This window comes from Terrapene carolina, unplaced genomic scaffold (genome assembly GCF_002925995.2).
Source record: "Terrapene carolina triunguis isolate 2854851 unplaced genomic scaffold, T_m_triunguis-2.0 Scaffold112, whole genome shotgun sequence".
Taxonomy (NCBI): domain Eukaryota; kingdom Metazoa; phylum Chordata; order Testudines; family Emydidae; genus Terrapene; species Terrapene triunguis.
This window is the reverse complement of record NW_020664463.1, coordinates 16,906,443-16,928,560: the sequence shown is the minus strand read 5'-3', so window position 1 is coordinate 16,928,560 and position 22,118 is coordinate 16,906,443. Positions and strand designations below refer to the sequence as shown.

General features: G+C 39.9%; 1 protein-coding gene across 1 annotated transcript in view; it reads left to right on the top strand.

The window, feature by feature from the left end:
- Window positions 1–20,961, top strand: part of LOC112105753 (potassium voltage-gated channel subfamily KQT member 1-like) — a 117,578-nt gene extending 96,617 nt beyond the window's left edge. Inside the window, exons 6-10 of the mRNA XM_024198667.1 lie at window positions 2,637–2,777; window positions 10,253–10,363; window positions 12,182–12,277; window positions 13,116–13,244; window positions 20,896–20,961. Of these exons, the coding sequence (XP_024054435.1) occupies window positions 2,637–2,777; window positions 10,253–10,363; window positions 12,182–12,277; window positions 13,116–13,244; window positions 20,896–20,961 (543 nt within the window). The remainder of the gene's footprint in view (window positions 1–2,636; window positions 2,778–10,252; window positions 10,364–12,181; window positions 12,278–13,115; window positions 13,245–20,895) is intronic.
- The last annotated feature ends 1,157 nt before the right edge of the window (window positions 20,962–22,118 follow it).

Sequence of the window (22,118 nt, the reverse complement as noted above, 5' to 3'; positions counted from 1 at the left end):
GCTTTCTTGCCCTTTACAGTCTACTTAATTCAGGCTTTCCAACTGTTAAATGGACACCCACAAATAGAGGCAGCTCAAGACTATCTGCTGCCCTAGGCAAAACGTCAGTGTGCCACCCCTCTCCTTATAAGCCTAGGATGGCAGATTTGACCCAGCTGTCCATCTGTCAAATTTGAGTGACTGGAATTGCAGCCTGGTGCATGGGGTCACAGTGCCACTCATATTTGGCCAGAACACCCCTCCATCATGATAGAGGGGCAGCTGGGACAAATCTGCTGCCCTGGGAAGCTGCCTAGTTTGTCCATAGCTAGAGTAACCCATGCCTACAAACTAAACAATATCTTAGTATAATGAATGGATGATCACTGCTGAAAGAGGAATGACTTGGACAAGATAGCACAGAGAGCTGCCAAAACCAAGAGAAAACAATGCGAGCTGCAAATATAAAAGGAACTCTTAACAGAGTTCAAAGCAATAAGATCAGACATAGCAAGTGTATTAACTGCTGTACAAAAAGAGGCAGCAGAGTTGGTGGAGTAGAGGTTGACCACAATGGAACAACGGACTAGTGAAGATTCAGCTCTGACTTCCTTGCTCAACCAATGCATCAGGCAACTAGAGCTGAGAAAAGGACTTACAGGTGAAACTGGATGCTACTAAAAACTGAAACTAGAGAGCACTAATGGAGTACTTGAAAACTTATTGAGAAGGGAACCTGCTTTGTTTTGTGCAAAAGTTGATTAGGTACACTGAATCTGGATTATCTCAGTGAAGTTTCAGTGGACAGGCTATGTAGAGTCTTGACTCCCGATGCTACAAGTAGCAGTTGTCTTGGGGAGCATTCCAAGGCTTCACCATTGCCACCAGAGAGATGCTGTAATGAAAAAATGAAGGGAGCAGAAAGAAATTACAGGGTAAGGTAATAAAACCCAGATATTCCAGGAACTGACATTTAGCTTTGGATGCTAGTGTAAGACGTGACAGAAGAATGGTGGGAGAGAAACATGTATTTTAAATAGAGGGGTTCTTTGTTAGACTTGTGTTTTATTTGTAAAAAAACATTCTTGCAATATTTGGGACACAAAATAAAGGAGAAGAATTCTCTGGAATTCAGAATGGTGACTAGAAAAACACAATAAAGAATCAGGGAACGATACAGATGAGGCATATAGTAAATTTTACTATTCAGTCTTCATGCAGGTGGCAAAGCTTAAACAAAAAGTATTACAAACGACAAAACAGGAATTAACCCCCAGTCTCTCAGGCAACACAAAGTAAATGTGGATGAAGTCTCCGATCCCTTTTAAAACGTTAAATAAAAAAAGTTTTTTAGGTGGAAGGCAATAATGTGCATCCTTGGAAAATCCTTGTGTGGGTGAATAAATAGTCTGAAAAATATATTTAGAGCTAAGCATTATATATGTGCTTGTGGGTAACTTAAATTAGTTTAATTTCCTTCAAGTTGGTTACTGCTAAGTGATTCATGTATGTCTAAGTCTATAATGATATGACATTGCAGTTATAAACGGAGTATTCAAGGAAAGTTTTGGGTATTTTACAATGTCTAATACTGCAGTAGATTTCATTAGACTGATAATGTATTTTAGCCATTGTCCCTTTTCCAAGATACAACTATATCATCTTCTTGGTATTTATTGTAAGTCCAAACTGTAGAACAAGTCAAATATTATGTGTACGTAGGATGCTTGATCAATGCTGCTGATTGTGTCAAAGATGAGGTTTAAAGGAGAACTGCTTTAGCAACAAGTGCTGCACAGTTGATGAAATTATGGACTAATAAAAACATTACATTTGGTACCAAAGTGAAAATTTATCAAACAATTGTTCTGTCTATGGTCTGGAAGCAGGTGCATTAAATGAAATAGACATCAGAAGGCTGGAGGCAGTAGTGATGGGTTCTTTGGAAAATGGCAGATGTAAAGAGTCATGACTTAAGATAAATCAAGTTAGAAGGAGAGTAGGACGAGAAATCAGGGTACAGAATTGGCTGCAATAGAAAAAAGATTACAATGGTGGGGACACTTTAGAACATAGATATGATAGGATGTCAGAGACTAACACAAATGCAACCAAGGTAAGTCAGGCCTAGATGCCGACTACAGAGTAAATGGTGGGACATCGTATGCAGGGACATGAATGGATGAACAGACCATGCACAGGAATGAATGGTGATGCTGTGCTCCCCATATCTGTTAATATGCTGGGGGATGTGAAGAAGAAACAAATTTACTGTAAATAAATCACATACTCTAAGAATGTATGGTAGGATTTATCTTCAGTTTTAAAAGGCATATCATCAAAGTTGGCCAATGACATTGCAAAGTTTTATGTCTGTTTTTACCTGTCCAACTCTACTGTCAGGGTCCGTTTGTCCTTGAATGACTTAGTTTTGAAGCAAATAAAAAGCTATTCACTAATTCATCTATTTTTTATGGAAGCACATTCAGCATTCTAAACATGCTGATAGTGTCTTTTTAACATTGCCATTGCACAGCATTGCCATGATAGTGCCTTTCAGCAAAATATGCTAGTATGTAAAACCAAACAGTTATTGGTTTCAAACTGGAAAGTACATAACTTAAGCCTTACATACTATTTCCTTTCTTTTGTGATAGGAACTCATAACCACTCTGTACATTGGATTCTTGGGACTGATCTTCTCATCCTATTTTGTCTATCTTGCTGAGAAGGATGCAGTGGATGAAGATGGAAGAACAGGTTTCTCCAGCTATGCTGATGCCCTGTGGTGGGGTGTGGTAAGTCATCTGTAGCAAAGTGTGTGCCTAGTCTTTGTTCACTCTCATGCAAGATAGACCATTGACGTTAGTAAGGATTTTTTTTTTCCAGAGTAAGGATTTATTGATTTGCAAAATCAGGCTTTCAATTTGTAAATGGTAATCTAAAAGGGAAACTTTACCTTTTTTTTTTTTTTTAAAGTAAACTTAATAGAACTAAAGTATGTCAGTATTGAAGTATATTATGAAGGCAAAGTAGTGGCTCCATGGTAAAGTTTGCATTGCATTTTGTACTTAACGTAGGAATGAAATCCTTATTTTAAAGAGCGAGAAATTAATCTTGAAATTTTATATGCTCTTTTGAGCCCAATTTACTTTTCAGTGATTATTCTAAAAAGAAACATTACTGTAAGAATGTGCCCTCTGAGAAATTTAGGCCAGGGTATTCCATTATGCAGATACCTCTAGCTATGCCACTGTACTGACCGCCCCCAAAGCATGCGTGTGGATGTCAGTCATGTGTACTACAATGCAAACTGAATATTTTAAAACATGGAATATAGGAAGTTGTGATAACATTAAATAGTTCTATTGAGAGTAGTTGACAGAGCCCTCCAGATCCATCAGCTGTTTTGGATGTCTGATAGTGCTTCCCAGATTCAGCAGCAGGGCTCAGTAAGGAGTCATGATGAACTAGAGAAGAAGGTTTGGGGCTGGGGGTAATGGGAAGTTATGGGCGTTGTGTAGGGGTGTGAATGCCCAGCTGGGTGGAGAAGGGAATATGTGGTTATGTGGGGAGTGAAGAGAGAGAACAGGTATTGGTGAGGTGGTATTGGAACAGGTATTGGTGATGCTCCTCTAGCCATATTCATCAATGATGAATTGATGGGGGGAAGGGGGAGGGATAGCTCAGTGGTTTGAGCATTGGCCTGCTAAACCCAGGGTTGTGAGTTCAATCCTTGAGGGGGCCACTTGGGGATCTGGGGCAAAATCAGTACTTGGTCCTGCTAGTGAAGGCAGGGGGCTGGACTCAATGACCTTTCAAGGTCCCTTCCAGTTCTAGGAGATGGGATATCTCCATTATTATTATTATTATTATTATTATTATCACATTAGTGACACATCTCTGGGAAATGTCTTTCCTCTGCTCACCAGCAGTCTGAGTCTGATACACCACCTGTGCTCCTGAGGCAGCTTTCCCCACTGGCAAATCTCATGTGGCTTATGAGTGTCAGTGTGACAAACCAGAGGAGGTTGACAAATCAGGTTTGGTGATAGGGAGGGGAATGACATACCCTGAGGATATTTATGATGAGATATTATTGGGGACAGACTTAGAGCCACTAGCTCCCAAATATCCACAATACTCCCCCACTTGCCCATTCAGCCCTTACACATCCCTTAACTGCCTATTCTCTTCGTCCCAAACCACGCTGCAAAGCAAAATCTTAATTCCTACCTCATGCTACCCATTGACAAGTATACAGTGCATATATCTAACAGATGTTACATTTGCTGTATTTGTTGTAGTGTTAATAAGGGAATGTCGTGTATTTCATACTCTTTCTTCATATGTGCAAGGGAGTTCATAGCAGAGGTGTGCAGCATGTCTGTAAGACTATTGAATGTGATGGGTGAGTGCTAAGGTATGCTACAGAAAGTTCTCTTGCTTATGTGGGTGGGTTTTGCACTTACACAACCTTTTGCTGGCTTTGACATACGTAAGTGTGTGTGAGAGAGAGAGAATGAATTTAGGCTGGTTTAATCCAAGACCAAAGGGATAAGCAGTTCAAGTCTTTGTAAAGAAAAGATGGAAAACTTCCTTAAGTAACAAAGTAATATTTTACCTGCATCTAAATAATCCTTTAAATAAAGACTGGTAAGAGTTTGTGGGATGGAAAAAAAAGGGGCCTTGAAAGTCCCAATACATAAACATTTATAATATTTGTGCTAGAAGGGTGGCGTACAAACCTTTACTAAAATTATTTTTTATAAAAGTTTGGCTTACCCTTTTTTTAATGGCTCAGTTCAAAAATGTTGTAAATCTTTTTAATTCCAGTGATTTGGTTATCATGTATTCAACTAATTTGTAGGGTACACAAAGCATCCAATAAATTGATCCAAAAAAATGAAAAACCCTGACCAACACCTCCCCCCCTCCCCCCCCGAAATGACCGGACAGAACTAAATAGTCTGGCAGGGGGAAACCAGTGGCCCACAAAATCAATTGTTTGTTAAACCCCTCTGTAGACATACATGATAAAAAGTTTATAAGGAACTTAAACCTTTGCGCAGCTGGGCATAAAACAGCCCCTAATCAATCGAGCTTAGGAAGAAACTTTCCACAAGAGCAGATTGCTGAAAAAATATAGAATAAAAACCAAAACAGTAAAGGCCAAACAAATCTGTGCCTTTTTAGACGAACATCACAAAAAGCCATGTCTATGCTGAGGGAACTTTAACAGCAATCAATTCCTACTTGTTCTACCACCAGTTCAGTTAAACTAGTTTTCAAAACAGTGGGGACATGGCTGCTCAGCTAGTTTTTACCACCGTTTCAGCTAAATATGATGAAAAGTAAATGTAATCAAAATGGTATTAGAAGAGGGTCTAGCTGTGGGAGTCTCAACAACATTAGGGCTCCCACCAGAGCTAGCATTAGTTCAGCTGATCTCCTGAGAAGCTTGTAAATTCCCCCAGTGGTCCAAAGAGGTTAGTGGCAACGTGTGTATCTCTCTCTCTCTAATAAATTGGGATGACTGTTTAACGTAATTGTTATAGGATGTCGATCTCTGTTCTTGTGAACTTTGTAGTATTTAGCTATGGTTTAATAAGGTTTCCCGTCACTGTGGTATATAAACACCTTCCGTGAGAAGTAAACACAAAAACATCCCTCTCTTTTAGCTACTGGCAGGAACATGCTTAAAGAATTAAATCCAATTTTCTAACATGAGAAACTATTTTGGAATCTAAGGGCTAGATGCTGCAGGCCTGACAGAGTAAAGGCTGCAGAATCAGGGCTTAAAATAGTTAAGATCTCTTCATATGAGCATATTTTGCAAATATTCTTGATTATAAGTTGTTAAAAGAAAACTGGGAGAATTTTCAACAGAAATGAATAAGTTCAAAATGTAGGCTAATCAGTGCTTGCTTTAAACGCTTTCCATTGTTTAAGACAGGAACATTTTAGAATTCAACCTATTTTTTTTTAAAGTGTTTATGTATTGCGCAAAGTGCTCAGGGATTTTTCTGTAAAATTCTACTTGAGTTGTGTAATGGGTAGATAAAATCAGCTTTGTCTTTATCTGTGTGAGGCACATGAAGGAAGAACACTGATTAAATTGTTTAAGCTTTCCAGACGTGTAGGCCTCTACAGCATTAGTGAATCACAGTGCAGGTGCAGTTCACAGCTGGGACCAGTGACACAGGGCAAAGTGAATCACTTAGTTTCTTTTTCTTTTAGAACCTCCTATACCACAAAAACACAGATGTGGAGTTATTAGGGAGTGAAATTTGATTTTACTTTTGCTTTTCAAAACTAATCCAAGATTTAAAAAAATCTTGGTAGCAGCTTTTGAAAGTTTTTTTTTGTGTGTGTATCTGCTAAAACCGCAGAGTCTATTATGTGTGAGATTTTGCCTACTGTAGAAAGTGCAAGCTTGCTGAATTTGATACAAAGGTCCTAAAGGGTTTAAACTTGAGGAAAAAGGAAAATAAAACAAAAATAAAAGGAATTTGGAACCAAATGTTAACCGGGTTCACTCGCTCTAGTTGAATGCAAGGCTGTTTCATCTACTTTTGACAGGCATGTCAGATTTAATTGCAGAGTTCTACCGAAGACTTGTAGCTTCTTATGTGAACCATTTTCAGCACTATTACCTTGTTAACATATATGGAAAGACATTTCCTAAGGGATTATCAGTCTGGCAAAATTATTAATCCTGCCTGTTTTAAATTATTTTTGAATCCTCTTTCGGGGCAGAAGTTGTTAACATCTCATTTCCATTCTTATCTCTTGAGACCCTTCCTTAATATCTTTTGATGAGAACAGGGCTAATTTATGTCTTGTAGAATTTGAGTCAAATAGCTGATTGTTTACATCAGGTTACTCTGCCTGTAATACCAATTTTTGAGCTATTTCACCAAATCTCCAATATCAAGTACCCATGTCCGAGCCAGAGCAATGTCCCTTTATTTTTAATGTTTGGTCCTAAAGCCCTGAACTTGAAAGAGCTTTAAGCATGTGAATAGTCCTATTGCTGTCAGTGAAACTACTCTCATTCTTGAAGCTATGCATGTGTGTGTTTGTAGGATCAGAGGCTAAGTTAGCTAGAGCATGTGCAGAAGATATGAGTGATGTAGTGAATCTGGTTTAGGCAACAGGCTTATTTTTTCAATAGCTAATTATTAAATATATGCTGACCGGTTCACTAGCATCTACTAGAAATACGTTCAAAATAATTCTGGACAGGATTAAGAAAGATGGAGAATTTACATTATCTATAATCCATTCTGCATACTTACAAGTATTAATTAGATTAGCAAGAAAAAGTCCTCTTAAAGTGGCAATGGAGAAACTTCCTGAGACGTGTCCAGACACCTGCAGGAATCTGTCCACCAAATGTCTGCTGCAGGGATGGAAAAGCATCTCTCTCTTTTTCTGTGGTTATGGCTTTTCATGCTGTCTCCCACAGTAATGTTAGAGTAGTTCAGCCTTACGGCAGTTGGTTTTTAATTCCTGAGTGCTGGAGAACTCAGAAAAACAAGGAGCCTTTCATAGGAAAATGAAGGGGAGAAGAAAAAGCAAGACATTAATGGATTATCTGGGTGCACTGAGAAGCTGAATGGTCATTAAGGAATCATTGCTTTAATTTCTTCCGCTCCCCAGATCTGATCGTTTTGAAACTTAACATGTGGTGTTGGTGATTATCATTATTATTTCTTTGTTTTGGGATAGTAAGCAATAGCCCTAATCATTATTAGGGCCCTGTTATGCAATGGGCTGTACTGACTCATGGGAAGATGTGGTCCTTGCTGAGGTGAGCATACAGTTGAAAGTTGCAGGGAAATAAAGATGCTAAAATATTGAGTTTGCTAAACAACTGGCATTTTGTTCGGAATGAGGAGCCAAGAATCTATAAAGTAAATGTGAGTCTAGTTTTCAGGCTTGAAAGTCTTAGTTCAATAGTATTTTCAGCCCTGTTTTTTTGTTTTGTTTTGTTTTAAATCCTCCTTCCGATCTCATTACAGTGCTTCTCTGAGAGAATGCTCTAAAGCAGTGGTTCCGCCGCTTGTGCAGGGAAAGCCCCTAGTGGGCTGGGCTAGGCCGGTTTGTGTACCTGCCGTGTCCACAGGTTCAGCTGATCACGGCTCCCAGTGGCCGCGGTTCGCTGCTCCAGGCCAATGGGAGCTGCTGGAAGCGGCACGGGTTGAGTGCCATACTGGCCGCCACTTCCAGCAGCTCCCATTGGCTGGAGCAGGGAACCGCGGCCACTAGGAGCCACAATCGGCTGAACCTGCGGACGCGGCAGGTACACAAACCAGCCTAGCCCAGCCCACTAGGGGCTTTCCCTGCACAAGCGGCGGAACAAGTTTGGGAACCACCGCTCTAAAGGAAGCATATTCTCTCCAACTGTTTATAGGCTCTTCAGGAAAACCTTAAACTATAGATTAATGATTGTGAAGTGCTTTGATATTCTGATGAACAGCGCTTTATAAGAAATATGCATTATTATTATTATTATTATTATTTATAGTTTCTAACGGTGCAACAATTGCAGATAGCAGCCACTGTGCTCTAAATGGCCATATTCTCACTAGAGCCGTTCAAAAAATGTTTGCCAAAATGAAATTTTAGTGAAATATGTTATTTTGTTGAAGCCATAAGGTTTTGCGGAGATGTATTTGTTTCCATGAAACTTTTAATAGGAAGGTTTTTGAGTCGGGGTGAGCACAGAGAGTAAAGACTGACTCGGTAGCTCAGTGGGAGAGTCAGGTTCAATCCCCTGCTCTGCCTGTTTTGGTGTGATACGGGATGAAAAATTCTGCTCTGATTTGGAGCAGAGGAGGGAGTGGAGCCTGGTTCTTCCATGTCCCAGATCAACACGCTAACCATGAGGCTAAACAGCCTCCCTTTCTTCTTTTCAGAAATATATATATATTTTTTAAAGATTTTGTCCAAGGAGAAACAAAAACAAATTCTGAAATCTTGAAAGTTGCCACAAAATGGAATCGTCATCCTCTGGTCAACCCTAATTCCCATAGCCTCCTTTGTTCCCATTGTGAATGGTTAGGTGAATATGAATTCATCAACCTATTTTGGTCATATTTCTGGTATTATTGGTGGCAAAATGGAAGGAGTGGAGGATAGGTTTGGGGCTATGTCCTGAAACCTAATAACTCTTTATAGCCTTAGCTGTGAAAATTATTTGTATCGGACAGAATGAAAAATACTCTGTAGTCAATGGCTAGAGCTTTTAATTTTGAGAAGAAGTAAACCATCTTTGCAATGTTGAAACAGGGCAGTGGGCAGGGCCAATTATGGCAATATGATGAAAGATTCAGCATGTATACAACCTGGGACTGCAGATTCCCTGGGAAGCGGCTGCCTCCACACCACCACCTAACACCCCTGACAGTAGAAACACTTACCAGAGCATGAGTCTCAGGGGCCCAAACATGGGTGTGCTGCCCAGCGAGAGCCAATTTGACAAGACATTCCTGATGGGTCCAGACATACTATTTTAGCCTTGGCAGGAAGTTTGTCTCTATAGCTAGGCAGAATCCTAGCTAGCTGCTGTTACAGACTCTGCTTTTTCACGCTATTCCTGACCTCCTGGCTCTGATATCCAGTTCTTGACTTGGCTTTGTCTCCTGCTCCTGACTTCCAGTTCCTGACCCCTGGCTTTTAGGTCCCATCACTGACTCCTGACTCTCGCCCCTGGTTCCCAACCCTGGATGAACCCACAACTCCACTTCCTAGTGTCTGACTGGCTCTAGCCACTAGGCCGCATGTCCAAAACCCAGCCCTGACATATGGTGTGTTAGGCATGCCTTGATATGAGCCCCGTGCCCCTCCCCTCCTGGCCTTGCATCCCACTTTGAGTGGTGGCAGCAAGGGCCTCCTCTCCCAGACAGGCCAGATGCAACAGGATGGGGTCCCCTTGTACTTATATTCTGTCTGCTGGTGTATCTATTTGGATGGGTGCGCTGAAATCATTGTACTCCTCTCTTCCTGCTACGAGTCCTCTGCTGGGGTGGTGTTGATGGAGCCCCCCAGTGCAGTGCCCCAAAGAGATGAATGGGGTTACTCACTCCTCTCCTGGCTATTCAGATCGAGAGTCTAACATAAGCAAATGATTTCAGGAGCTAGAGCTTTAGGCACGGGCCTATAGTGTTTATGCCAAATGGATTGTCCTACATTGTGCTGCTTTCACATCACTTTCTGAAATAACTTTATAACTTTGCAGTGAATATTTTCTTTGTTTATGGTGCAGGTAACGGTCACAACAATTGGTTATGGAGACAAAGTACCACAGACATGGATTGGGAAGACAATAGCCTCCTGTTTCTCAGTATTTGCTATATCTTTCTTTGCTCTTCCAGCGGTGAGTGGGAATTCAAAGTAGTTATTTAATCCTATGTGTAAATAATACAAATACTTGTTAATTGATGCCATTGTTAAGAATTTTTTTTTATTTTGTCTCAGAATATACCAAATAGTTTATTGCACCTTTGAACTTGTAATATTCATCATGAAAGGAAGGATGATCCAATTTTTTTTGGGGGGCGTTAGCCTCGGACTTAGAAACCCAGGTTCAGTTTCCTGCTCTGCCATAGACTTCCTGTGTGACCTTGCGCAAGTCACTTTTCTGTGCCTCAGTTCCCACTCTGTAAAATGGGTGTAATAATCGCTACCTCATGGGATAAATTGTCAGGCACTCAGATTAAGGTTGTCAACCCTCCAGGATTGTTTTGGAGTCTCCAGGAATTAAAGATTAATCTTTTAATTAAAGATTGTCTTGTGCTGGAACCTCCAGGAATACGTCCAACCAAAATTGTCAACTCTAGCTCCGATAATGTGGTGATGATGGCCATTTACATTCCTTAGATATTGGGAATGAAATATATAACAATACCTTGCTTTTCTATAGCCCTTTTCATCCATAGATCTCAAAGCCCTTTATAAAGGAGATAAGATTCATTATCCTCATGTTACGAATGGGGATACTAAGGTACAGTTAGGTGAATTGACTTGCCCAAGGCCAACTGGCAGGCCAGTGGCAAAACTGGGAATACAGCCCAGATCTCCTTAACTTCATGTCTTTTATGATTTAAAAAACTGAGAGATTGAAAGGAGGCAACCTGGGAATCTCAATCAGGTCTGCTGCAAAGCACCATTGCTAGGCTTTTTTTTTTTTTTTTGGCTCCCCAAATTGAATATGGATGAATGTAAGGACAAACTAACTAAAAAAATTAAGCTATAAGACTTTTGCTGAAGTTTTGAAAATAAAATCCTTGGAATGACTTAGCGTTACACATAACATAGCAACAGGTAGAAGGAATGTCGGGCAACAAGAATGGTGTGCAGCTTTCAGTCTGAAGCCTGAAGACACACGCTGTTCTTGTCTAGATGGAAACTCAACTCAGCCCAATTCCATTGTATTTACTAAAGGTTTGTTAATATTTTGAGCAAAACTGGGCTACAGCTTTGTCAAAACCAGGTGATACTTGACTGTTCTGACTGAGTTTCATTGCAGGTTTGTTCAAAGCAGAACTCGGAGGGTATGAACCCACATTACTAAAAACTAATGAAACCTCTGAGAAATTGAAACTGGATACAGCTATAGCTCTGTAATAATTTATTGCCCTAATATAGACCCATTATAAAAGAAATGTTGCACTCTATAAAATTGTATGTATGTTTCCTTGAGTTCTTCCACAGGTGACAGGTGAAAAGAGTTGTTTATTTGTGGGGGAAGGAAATAGTAAGTGTAAAATACATCTGGAGTTCATTTGTTTTTCTCTCACTATCATGTGCCAATTGCTTTCAGAATGTAGTGAAAGTGGCTACAGCTACTGTATTGAATAATATTCCCCATAAATTCTAGCTGTGAATGTATGGTTGTTGTAAGTCTTTTTTTTTGGGGACAGAATATTTCCTGATTTGTGTAAAAGAGTTAGTGAACTCATGTGATGCCCAGAATACCTCAAATACACTGTATTTCATCACTGGATAAATAAATTTCATCCTCGTGGAAATGTTAAGAGTTAAGATACTCCCTGACTGTAACTGAGCTTAGGTGAAATTCTCTCATTAATATTAAAGGAGGAGTTGCCAAGAAGAAAATATTTTTATTTCATGCTTTAAATTTTGGTTTAAAAAAGTTTCACCAGAGACTTACCAGTATTTGGTTTATTTTTAGGGGATTCTGGGTTCTGGTTTTGCCTTGAAGGTACAACAGAAACAACGTCAGAAGCATTTCAACAGGCAGATCCCAGCTGCAGCTTCTCTAATTCAGGTAATCGCTTGAATAATAAAACAGAGTAGATGGAGGAGTATAGTTTAGTGGTCACAGGACTAGGAGTTATGACTTGTAGGGTCTAGTCCATCTCTGCTGATTGGCTTTTAAACCCTAAATCATTTTGCCTCAGTTTACTGATCTGTGACATGAGGATAATTACCTATCCCACAGGCTTGTTGTGAAGTTTAATGTTTTAAAGGGCTTTGAGATTTTCAGGTGAAAGACACTGGTCAGGTGCAGACTCTTGTTGAACTAAAGAAGCAACTTTGTCATTTTTTTTAAATTTTCATGTAATTATCTACCTTGTAGTATTCCCATTAGTACTGCGTATGTCTTAAATAATTGGGTGTGTATGTATGGATACATACACCTAACTTTGGAAAATGCTCCAATATTACATTTTATATAGTGTAAAGAGACTGTCAACTGAGAACAAAGTTACTAAAATGTGCCACAATGCATAAAAAAGTAAAGCTGGAGCATTTCTTAATGTTCTAAGAGTATTTCTTCTTATGGGGCAGATTTTCATCTGCATGTGTAGTGGATTAGGCCACTTCCACTGATAATACTAAGAGCAGCATATTTAAAAACACCACATGCTGAAGTGAACATGACTCTTGGTGATGGTTACCTCTTAGCACAGTTACTCGTGGGAGCGACTGCATTTTATTTGACATGACAGCACATAGTGGTTCAATGAAAACCATTTGCAGCACATTTGTATAAATCAAAGAACACAGTGTAGGTTTATTTTTGGCAGGGTTATAGTTACCTTTCCTTCAGAACACAATGCCCATTTGTTCACAGAAAGAATTGTTTGGTTTTTACTTTACAGACTCTATGGCGGTGCTATGCAGCAGAGAAATCATACAATTCTACAGCAACATGGAAGATCTATGTTACATCGTCTGCTCAAAATACAAAAAAAACACCAGCGCCATCTAGCCCTAGTCTGAGAAAACAGGTTAAAAGGAACTTGCCATACTTATTTTCTTCTTGGTTTTAATTTAGTTAAGTAATATAAGTAAGAGGTATAGAGGTTGCAGGGAATTTGTAGAAACATTTGGGTTGGAAGAGACCTGTAATGGGATATGGAATCTATTTCCTTACATTGTGTCAAGATAAACTTAATTATCCTTAAGTCAAACTTGATGGACGATATGTCTCTGTTTTGAATGTATCCATTGGTTTCTATGGGCATGATTCTCCATTACCTTGTCCCTTATGTAGACATTTATAGCTGTTCAACTAAGCATACATTGCTATCTTATATGAGCTGGTAGCATTTTATATCCATTTTACACTCAACTGAACAGTTATATATGACTGGAAAAGGAAAAGGCAGTGGAACAGTAGGGCCTGTGCTCTCAATTTGGCTAGTAATATCTAAATTAATTGGTTTAAAGTGCTTATCTCTATAGAAGACCTTTGAAAAGCGAGTTAGGCAAATATCCCAGTTTGGCTGAAATAAAGCTGAATTTCAGTGCATGCCTCTGTTGTTTCCAAGTGTATTTTATTATTTTCATTACAGTAGCAGATAGACACGCTGTGCAAATGCATAGTAAGAGACAGGCCGTGCCCTGAGGAGCATACAATCTGAACAGACAATTCAGACAGAGGTGGGGAGGGACAGCACAAGGCATGGCATTGCTCTGTGCCTGTGTAATCTCATACAACAAGCTAGTGGCAGGGCTAAGCAAAATAACTCAGGTCCTTTGACTCCCAGGCCAGTGTCTTTCCTTCTGGATCACACTGCCTCTATTTATTTTTCTAGTTTTATCTAGTGCACTATTATACCTGGATTTCCCTTGCTATAACTTAATCCCATAATTACAGATTCTGCCCTTGTTCATTAATGGGTGAAACTCACCCTTGTGAAGAGGGCCAGCGAAGATTTCTCTGTACCACTTAAACCTACCCTGGTCCTTGTGCTGAGGGTTCAAGTGGCTATTGGCTTTGTTCAGGGCCTTGGCAGGGGGTGAATTTGACCCTGATGAGAAGAGCTGGCTCTTCTCAGACACACACTGTCACTTCATGACAATCTTTAAAGCACATACACAAGCATGTACACATCCAGACTAATTAGGTACACTGTTTCAGGAAGTGGTCAACTGACTGATTTGGGTTGTCAGCCAGGATACAGTATGTGTGTTACTTATCACCAGATCTTTGCCCAGCCATCAGCTTTCAGCTCAGTTATTGGTCACAGCAGGAGCTGACACTGCATACAAAGGTGGAAAGGAGGACAGAAACAATTATAATTTTTTCCCAGTTCCCTAGCAACCCAAATTGCTGGAAAATAGAAAGGGACAGTTAGAGGTGCCTATCCAATATAGGCACTTGATATCACCAGGTGGACTCCCAGGTGTCCAGCCCATGACGTCCGTCTTCTCCCTTCAGGGGTCCTTTGGCTTTCAGGAAGCAATGTACTGAAGGAGACAGACTGTTTCATCCTATTTCTGCTGGGCAGTTCAATTTAGTGCCTCTTCTTAGAGGTGCTGGCATGGACCAACCAAATAGTGACCCATACTTTTACCGAAGAATTGAAATGACCAATGTAAATTAGTCCAATCAGGGAACGAGACATCAGCTTTTGAGATCTTGCAATTGGGCCTGGAATTTTCCAGTCTGTTTTTGCAATACAGCTTGTCACACCAGCTTGTGTAAAGACAAGTTAGGCCATAGCTGTTGGTACAACCATTTTAAGACCTGCATTGAACTCCAGCTGTTTGCTCTGGTCAGCAACTTATCTCCATGAGTAGCTTTCTGGGAGCCTCTCTGTGTCACGTCTCTTGGCCAGTTTTGCAGTTATACTTGCTCAAGTTGTAATTTCTCTATCAAATACTCTTCTAGCTGCTGAAACATCCAGTTTAGAGGTCACATAATTTATAAAAAGTCACTCCACAGTCTCTGATGTTGTTTAAACTCATTTTAACAGTACATTATACAGTACAAAGTCACTTCAGTAACTGTTGTTCTCAAACTAGAACATCTGTGTAAATTTTCCATTTCTGTTCTCCTTGTTTTAACAACGATGGCGGGGCCTCTGTACATATGACTGAGCTGAGTCTGTGCTTTATTAATCAGTTCTATTTCTGATTATTCCCCTCTGCTCAAGTGTTCTTATAAACACACTGTTTGGTTTCACTTCCTTTTATTTACGGCCTCTTTCAGCATAGGTGTATTTCACTAACTTGATAGAATAAGCATTGCAAACATTAGCCTTGCTACTTCGCTTTATCACTTAAACTAAAAGAAATCAATAGGAACACAACCCATTTCTTTCCTAACAGGATTGCCCACAAGGTGAAGCCTGTTATTAAAATTTACAATGTTTTGCCCAAAGCTTTATCTCTAATAATTGACTTCCCTTTTTTACACATTTTTAATTATAATATTAAATTCCATTTTAGTACTGTACCTGGCACATCATATAGTATCAAGGTTTGATATTAATTTATTTTTTAATTAATTTACTTATTCACAGACAGGGAAAATGGGGAAATCTCTAGCTGCACCAGTATGCTCTGGAGAGAAAATACAGCAATTCTGAATTTTCTCAGACTATTGAAGAAATCTAGCCATTAGATCTTGCATTTTTCTACTCTTAGCCCTCTGTTCTATCTTTCTAAAAGGCCTTGATGCCTGTGCAACTGTTAAATAATCACAACACAGAATTTTGGGGCCTTAGTTTTATACTCAAGTTTTGGGCATCCAATTTGAGAAAAATTAGAGACCTTCTTTTCAGAGAGCATTGACTGCCTGCTCACTAGAAGTTTGGTCTCTTTAAGGTGTTTTAAAGTTGGGCATCCAGAATGTGTCAGTTTTGAAAACCTTGGCCAAGGGCTTTGGCCATGGCTTTGAATTTGCTGTTGGCCATGGCTCTGAATTTCACCTTTACTTTTTAACTTAACTTAATGGTTGTAGTATCAAATTCAAATTTACTATACAATAAATCTCAAGTGTGTTGCTCTTATCTCTGTATGCTGTTAATATCTTTACTATTATCCCATTTCCATTGCTACAGTCTAGAAGATACAAAAGAAAAGGAAAACCTGGGCGTGATAATGGTGCGGCACCAATAATAAATCCTGGAGAGACTGCCTTATCCATTCCACAGATTACTTACGATCACATTGATGAAAGAGAAGACAAAAAAGACATGGCTTTTTACCTTGATGAACCTGGAGGTAATTTACTTTTATTTAAGTTTAGCGCTGCAAATCTTTTAAACAGACACTGTTAAAAGAACTGAACTGGCAAAGGGATACATTCCTTGAGTACGCAATTTTAAAATAGTTAATGAAGCAAGTTATCTGAAAACAGGGACCATTAAATGACAAAGAAATGTGGGCACAACATAGTAAAATTAGAGATAAATTAACATATATTGTGACTATCAAAGACCCAAAGGAGTTGCCTTTTTGTTTAACAAACTGTACATAAAATCCAAAATGCCAGTTTAGAACTGCCTTTTAAAATTTCTGGCACAGATCTCACTCCACAATGAGAACTAAATGCAAAGTTCATCCTTTGAGCCTCGCTTTCCCTAAGTATGTTATCAACACACACATGTACCCTGTCAACTTAATCAAGTTCCTACCAACTGGGAAGGGAGAAACTGAGACTTGTTTTTCTTATATGCTAGCGTGACATGCAGATACGACAATGATGGGGTGGCATATACAGATTTTATACCTAGGTGGATATGATAGTTTGAATTGGAGACAGTATTTTTCTTCACTTCCTGCATTGAAGTACTGTGTTGTAAACAGTTGCTGCATTTCACCCTGGAGATGGCTGGATTTCAGTCTTAAGTGAAGAGATTCTTGTGTTTGTACAGTCCTTTGAGACTTTTAATGATGGACGTCACTACATAAATGTGCATATAAAATAGTATCAGTGTAAAAATTTCCGGGGCTCCTCTTAAAACCGATTTTTCTATCGGTAGACTACCTCCTTTCGTCTTATGGGAAAAACGTCCCTCTCTGTACAAATCCTGGAGCAGCAAAGCCTCTAACTGAGGAAGTAAACTTCACTGGAGGATGGTTTCTTCATGCTCCTATCTTGCCCTTTTGGAAGCCTGCAAATACCTGCCAGGCTAAATGAAGGATCCAAAAATAATCTGGCCAAGTACAGTAAATAAAATATTTGTTTCGGGTAACTTTGAAGAACCTTGTGGCTTCTGCCATTTGACATGGGATACAAGAAGTCTCCAATAAACTTGCCTAGCATCTCTGTACTAAATGGATTTTCTTTTGTGGCATTTGGGCTGTCACAGGATTTGACAGCTTTTTTCTCTGATTTTGTGGTGTGATGGTTTGCTTTTTAAATGTATTTGTTCTCAGAGTACATGCTGTGTACCTGTTGCTGCTGAACACAGTGTAATAAGGTGGTGACTTTTTTTAAATAGTTTTGACTTCATAGACCACAGGAATGAAGGTCAAGTGGTATGCTAGGTTGTATAACCCGCTAGGCTGTTGAGTAGCAAAAATAAATTGGCTAAGAAAAGTGTAAGCACGTGATATTCTGGTTTTTTTCTCTGAGGACCCTCTTGATGGGCTATTTATACAGTATACCTAGAGTGAGAGGCAGCTACTTAGAGGTTGCTGCAAATGAATATCGTTAAAATCTCTGTTGGGTTACTTCTAAAAAATACACTAATTAAGCAATTACATTTAAAATTAGTTGCTATTCCTATCCATGGGGTGCATCCAAAGGCAGATGAAAACTAATGGATTGGTTAAAGGTTGCATTCATGTATATTTTGATTTTTTTTCTTGTTTTGAATTGAATCCTAATGTAAAGCAACATCAATTATTCATACATTGATTAACCTCTCTACTACATTCTTCTATTACGTTGTCACTTAGAGTATTATTTTTACAATTTACTCATGACATTCTCATTTGTTCTTAATGGCTATAAAACTTGCCTTGCATGTATTCTCACGTGAAGATTTTGCTTCATCTTAGATATATAGCTATTGCAGTAATAGTCAGACAGTGACAGGCAAAAGAGAAAAAAGTGTGATTGGTAATAAAGTTTTATTTGTTCCTTAGTATCACAGAAGTTAGAGAAAGAAAAGAACATGAAGTCCTTGTCCATTCCTCTGCCTTGTTTATTTAAAGAATATTCCTTAAATGTTCACTGTTTGCACAAGCAAACTGGTCAATTTTCACAATGGAGAGATAAATTGTGGAGTCCCCCAAGAATCTGTACTGGGACTGTGCTGTTCATATTCATAAATGATCTGGAAAAGGAGGTAAACAGTGAGGTGGCAAAGTTTGCAGATGATACAAAATTACTCAAGAGAGATAAGACCAAAGTTAACTGCCAAGTTATGAAGGGATCTCACAAAACTTGGTGACTGGGCAACAAAATGGCAGATGAAATTCAATGTTGATAAATGCAAGATAATGCACATTGGAAAACATATTCCAAACTATACATAGAAAATGATGGGGTCTAAATGAGATGTTACCACTCAAAAAAGAAATCTTGGGGTTACTGTGGATAGTTCTCTGAAAAGATCTGCTCAATGTGTAGCAGCAATCAAAAAAGCTAAGAGAATGTTAGCAACCATCAGGAAAGGGATAGATAATAAGACAGAAAATGTAATGCCATTATATAAGTCCATGGTCCACCCACACCTTGAATACTGTGTGCAGGTCTGGTCACCCCATCTTAAAAAATACATTAGAACTGGAAAAAGTACAGGAAAGGGCAATACAAATGATTAAGGGATATGGAACAGTTTTCATACATTTGTGTCTGTTCAGCTTGGAAAAGAGATGACTAAGGGGGGGATTTGCTAGAAGTCTATAAAATCATGAATGGTGTGGAGACAGTGAATAGTGAACATAACATAAGAACCAGGAGTCACACTATGAAATTAATAGGCAGCAAGTGTTAAACAAATATAAGGAAGCACTTCCTGACACAGTGCACAGTTAACCTGTGGAACTCATTGCCAGGGAATGTTGTGAAGGCCAAAAGTATAACTCTTTTTAAAAAAAGAATTAAATAAGTTCATGGAGGATAGGTCCATCAGTGGCTATTAGCCAAGTTGTTCAGGGACCCCACCCCATGCTCTGCGTATCCCTAAAACTCCGACTGCCAGAAGCTGGGACTGGAAGACAGATCACTTACTAATTGCCCTGTTGTGTTCAGTCCCTCTAAATCATCTGGCATTGGCCACTCTCAGAAGACAGGATACCGGGCTAAATGGCTCATTGGTCTGACCCTGCTATAACTGTTCCTGTGTTCAAAGTGCTATGTCTAGCAGGAAATATTGTTAAAAAGGCTAACTTATATTTTTAGTGCTTTCTGCCCCTACCAGTTGGTAACAAAGGAAAATCAAGTGTTTTTTTCTCCCTTCAGATGGGTGAAGAGAAAATTGAGTTATTGTTTTTTCCAATTTGTAGAGCAGTGGCCGGCAACCTTCGGCGCACGGCCCATCAGGGTAATCAGCTGGTGGGCTGTGAGACATTTTGTTTACATTGACCATCCACAGGTATGGCCCCTTGCAGCTCTCAGTGGCTGTGGTTTGCCGTTCCCAGCCAATGGGAGCTACAGGAAGCAGCGGCTAGCATGTCCCTGTGGCCTGTGCCACTTCCTGCAGCTCCCATTGGCTGGGAACGGTGAACCACGGCCACTGGGAGCTGCGGGTGGCCGTGCCTGCAGATAGTCAACGTAAACAAACTGTCTCGCAGCCCGCCAATGGATTACCGTGACGGGCTGCATGCCGAAGGTTGCTGACCCCTGCTGTAGAGGCTAGAATGCATGCTATTCTAGGGCCAACTGTATTTCTATCTTATTTATCTCCTTTAGCCAAAGTACAGTGCTAAATTACACAGTGTTTCCTGTTCTGATTTATTTCTTCTGTAACCAAACTTCCAAGAATGTGTTGAGCCAACTAGATTGCTCAGTTGGCTAAATATGCTTGACCTTCTTAACAGTTTTAACCTGACTTTCCTCAAAGATCCCTTGTGAGCAGTTAAAGGGTTGCAGCCTGGTGCTTCAAAAGGGGGGAATTCCCCCCCCCCCCCCGAAACTGAAATAAAAATGGAAGCATATTGGAGGAGTTTAGGAAGGGATAAAGGAATGGTAAATGACAGAGATGATACTCTCTGCTGTTTCAGTGTTCCATAGACTGGAGTAGCTTGGCCATAGGTGTGTGGAAGCTGAGGGTTTTAAAGAGACTATGACAAACTTGAGTGGGGTCAGGCTGCATCATCTCTACTGATCTGTCCTTGCAACATCAAATCTGTAGGGTTTTTTTTTAAAAAGTGCCTGCCAGCTGTTTAATTCAGATGTGAACATAGAATGTCACAGCAGGTGCTTGTGAGTAGGATGGGGAGAAATGAGAACTTATGAACTGTGATGCTTCCAAAAAAAGTGTCTGTAAAAATATGGTAGATCAGTAATTTTCAGACTATCCATATGTGAAAAACAATGTTAGAAATTGTTACTTTCATAAATACTGACTTGTGGAGTCAGTTTGTGATCTCAAATGAAATATGCTGTATAAAATGTGGTGTTGTGAAATAACTACTTTTAATTGCACTGTTTTGGCAGGTGTAATATAAACTGTTTCTTTACCTCTGTTAAAGAACATGCAGTACATGACTTATGATGATGATGGAGAAGCAGTCTTAATCCTGGAAGAATTGCCCTAGATTTAATAGCCATTCAATTTTCCAGTGGGATGTTTCTCTTTCCTTTATTTCACTGTAACCTCTCCCTTTAGTCTTCATTCATCGTTATTAGCCTTTCATCAGCTTTTAAATGTTCCTAGCAAGATTATGCTTCATATACTTTTAAAACCTTGCATTTTTATTCTCCGCGCAACACCCAGAGTACAGTATGTGAGTACATTGTGTGGGCCACATTTGCTTCACTCAGTTGCGTTTTGGAATATTAGTTTTTGTCTATAAAGTTTATTTTTGTTCTTGGATTTAAAGACTGTGCCCTTCCAGAATGCTCAGGCTTAATTAGTAGACATAAATCTATATAATTCCACATCTTCCACAAGTGGGCAAAAATGGCCATCCTCCACAAACAAGCAATTCCTCCCCACACTTTTGCTCCTCCTTTCTGACATGAATGCTTGGGAGGAGAGGAGATGGGCCTTATGCTTGTGACCAATGGTGTAATACAGTGGCTCCCAAACTTGTTCCACTGCTTGTGCAGGGAAAGCCCCTGGCGGGCGGGCCAGTTTGTTTACCTGCCGCGTCCGCAGGTTCGGCCGATCGTGGCTCCCAGTGGCTGCGGTTTGCTGCTCCAGGCCAATGGGAGCTGCTGGAAGCGGCGCGGGCCGAGAGATGTACTGGCCACCGCTTCCTGCAGCCCCCATTGGCCTGGAGCTGTGAACCACGGCCAGTGGGAGCCGCGATCGGCCGAACTTGCAGACACGGCAGGTAAGCAAACCGGCCCGGCCCGCTAGGGGCTTTCCCTGCACAAGCGGCAGAACAAGTTTGGGAACCACTGGTGTAATATATTAAAAAAGCCTGGACACCTGACAATTGCCCATTAGTATGAGATCTTCAACCAGTGAGACAAATGCCAGTTTTTGTGTCCATCCAGGCTTAAAGTCAAATGGAAGGATCAGGGAAGTCTGAGGGCTCCAGACAGGAACCAGTCACGACAGGACAGCTCTTTCTCAATTACTTTCTCTCCAAAAAGGGAAGCTTAGGGCAATAATTGCTGAGTTCATTTAGCACAAAGCAGAGATATGAATAAGGGTTGCCATTACCCTACCTTCCCAAAGAGATTGCTGGCAATCTCAGCATATAGTGGACCTAATATTTCTCTGCTTTTTCTTTACTAACCACGA